A 1,732-nucleotide genomic window follows, 5' to 3' on the forward strand; every position below is an offset into this window, starting at 1 on the left:
CTCTTCAAACGCTCCCCTCAGGATCCTGTAGTTCCTTTCCTCTTGCTCCCACTGAAATGATTCGAGCCATATCCACCTCAGGGCGTCTTATTCTTTCCCTCCATAACATACAACTAAAAAAACAGCAGTGCAGCAACAACAGGTGTTAAAACACATCTAATCATTGCCTCTTAGCTGGAACTAATGGTCTGAGACCAGAAAACAGGGGAGGGGAGTAAAGAACATGGGATGAAGAAAAAAAGATGGAACGTGAAAATGTGGTGTTTCCCAGAAATGTAATATTTAATGTTTTAATTGTGCAGACTCCTAAAGTGAAGTAAAGTGGGTTTATCATCACTGTCACAGCTTGTGTTGAGTCATGGTGCTTCCACAACAAGCTGTCGGTTCAGTTCAAAGCAAGTATGGTGCTGGTTTAGTTTAGTTTAGTTTAGTTTAGTTTAGTTTAGTTTAGTTTAGTTTAGTTTAGTTTAGTTTAGTTTAGTTTGGTCTGGTCTGGTCTGGTCTGGTTTGGTGACTTTAAATCAGACTTAACAACCAGACCTTAACCCTAACAAGACCACATGAAGATGTGTCTTAGTCCAGTTCCAGTCTTGACTCCAGCCGTTTGTTTGTGGAGGGAAAACAAACCAACCAGTGGATTCTGGATGTCAATGTGTTTCTCTGTAATTGAAACGGAGTTAGCTTGTTTTAGCTTGCTAACCAACAATAGCTAATAATGCTCGTCATCACTGTCAGGTAAATAAACACACAGAGTGCAGGAGGTTTATGTTTCACTCATTATGATCCTTAAAGCCACTAAAACTTTCCTATAAATAAGTTACATATCAGCGAGTAGAACTTCCTGTTCAAACCTCCTGGTTCATTTGTAACGAGGCACCTGAACATGAAATGACTCACTGTCTCATACTATACCATGTGTCTGCTCAGGTTCGATCCAGGACCTGAGCACCGGTCTGGCGTCTGTGTCAGTGTTTGTCTGAGCAAACTGTCCGTCAGCTCACCGGTGATCAACTGGTGCACAATGTTGGATCCACTGATCTTTTTAGGTGTAAATCAGTTTAATGCAGAGCTCCTGCTGATGAACTAATCTGTTCTCTCCTTCTCATCACCATCCTCCTCCTCCTCTCTGCTCAGGCGTGGTCCTTCCTGAGTCACCTCCCGGTGGTGGAGGTGGGGATGACTGTGAAGGGCTGGTGGGAGCAGAGTCAGGAGCAGACGGAGCGTCGGCTTCCTGCAGCAGGAGCCAACCTGAGGGAGGAGAGCAGCTGGCTGAAGGTGCACGCCGACCAGGAGTACGTCCTGCAGGTGTCACTGAGACGCATCAACCTGGGCCAGCAGAGGGTCAGTATGTCTGACATAATAAACCAGCGATGTATCATTATGAACATGTACTGTGTGTACCTGCATATCCTGTTTACACACATAAGATGTAAACAACATACTTAAAAGAATTAGAACTGTTTAACCCTAAAGCTGCAGTAATTAATACTCTGTATTAAGAACAGATGTAATGTGAAAGAGAGTCAGTGGTCGTGAGGCCTGCACTAACATAACAGGGATCACTGAGCCAGACACTGACTGTCCTGATAACCTGTACTATCAACCGGCTCAGTTAAGTTAATTAGTTAATTATAAGCGTCATCGTTAGAACAATGAATAAAGTATTAATATGATATAAGAAGAAACGCTGATAACTGCAGATGAATACTCTTGTAATGACGTCATAACATGA

The 1,732-nt window shown here is 43.1% G+C and overlaps 1 protein-coding gene across 1 annotated transcript in view; it reads left to right on the forward strand.

The window, feature by feature from the left end:
- ascc3 (activating signal cointegrator 1 complex subunit 3) overlaps positions 1-1,732 on the forward strand; it is a 162,747-nt gene that overhangs the window by 156,832 nt on the left and 4,183 nt on the right. The window contains exon 40 of the mRNA XM_023419007.2: positions 1,135-1,341. Within this exon, the coding sequence (XP_023274775.1) occupies positions 1,135-1,341 (207 nt within the window). The remainder of the gene's footprint in view (positions 1-1,134; positions 1,342-1,732) is intronic.

This window comes from Seriola lalandi, unplaced genomic scaffold (genome assembly GCF_002814215.2).
Source record: "Seriola lalandi dorsalis isolate HSWRI2012SDOR001 ecotype SW California unplaced genomic scaffold, Sedor1 jcf7180002054588, whole genome shotgun sequence".
In the NCBI taxonomy this organism is placed as follows: Eukaryota; Metazoa; Chordata; class Actinopteri; order Carangiformes; family Carangidae; genus Seriola; species Seriola lalandi.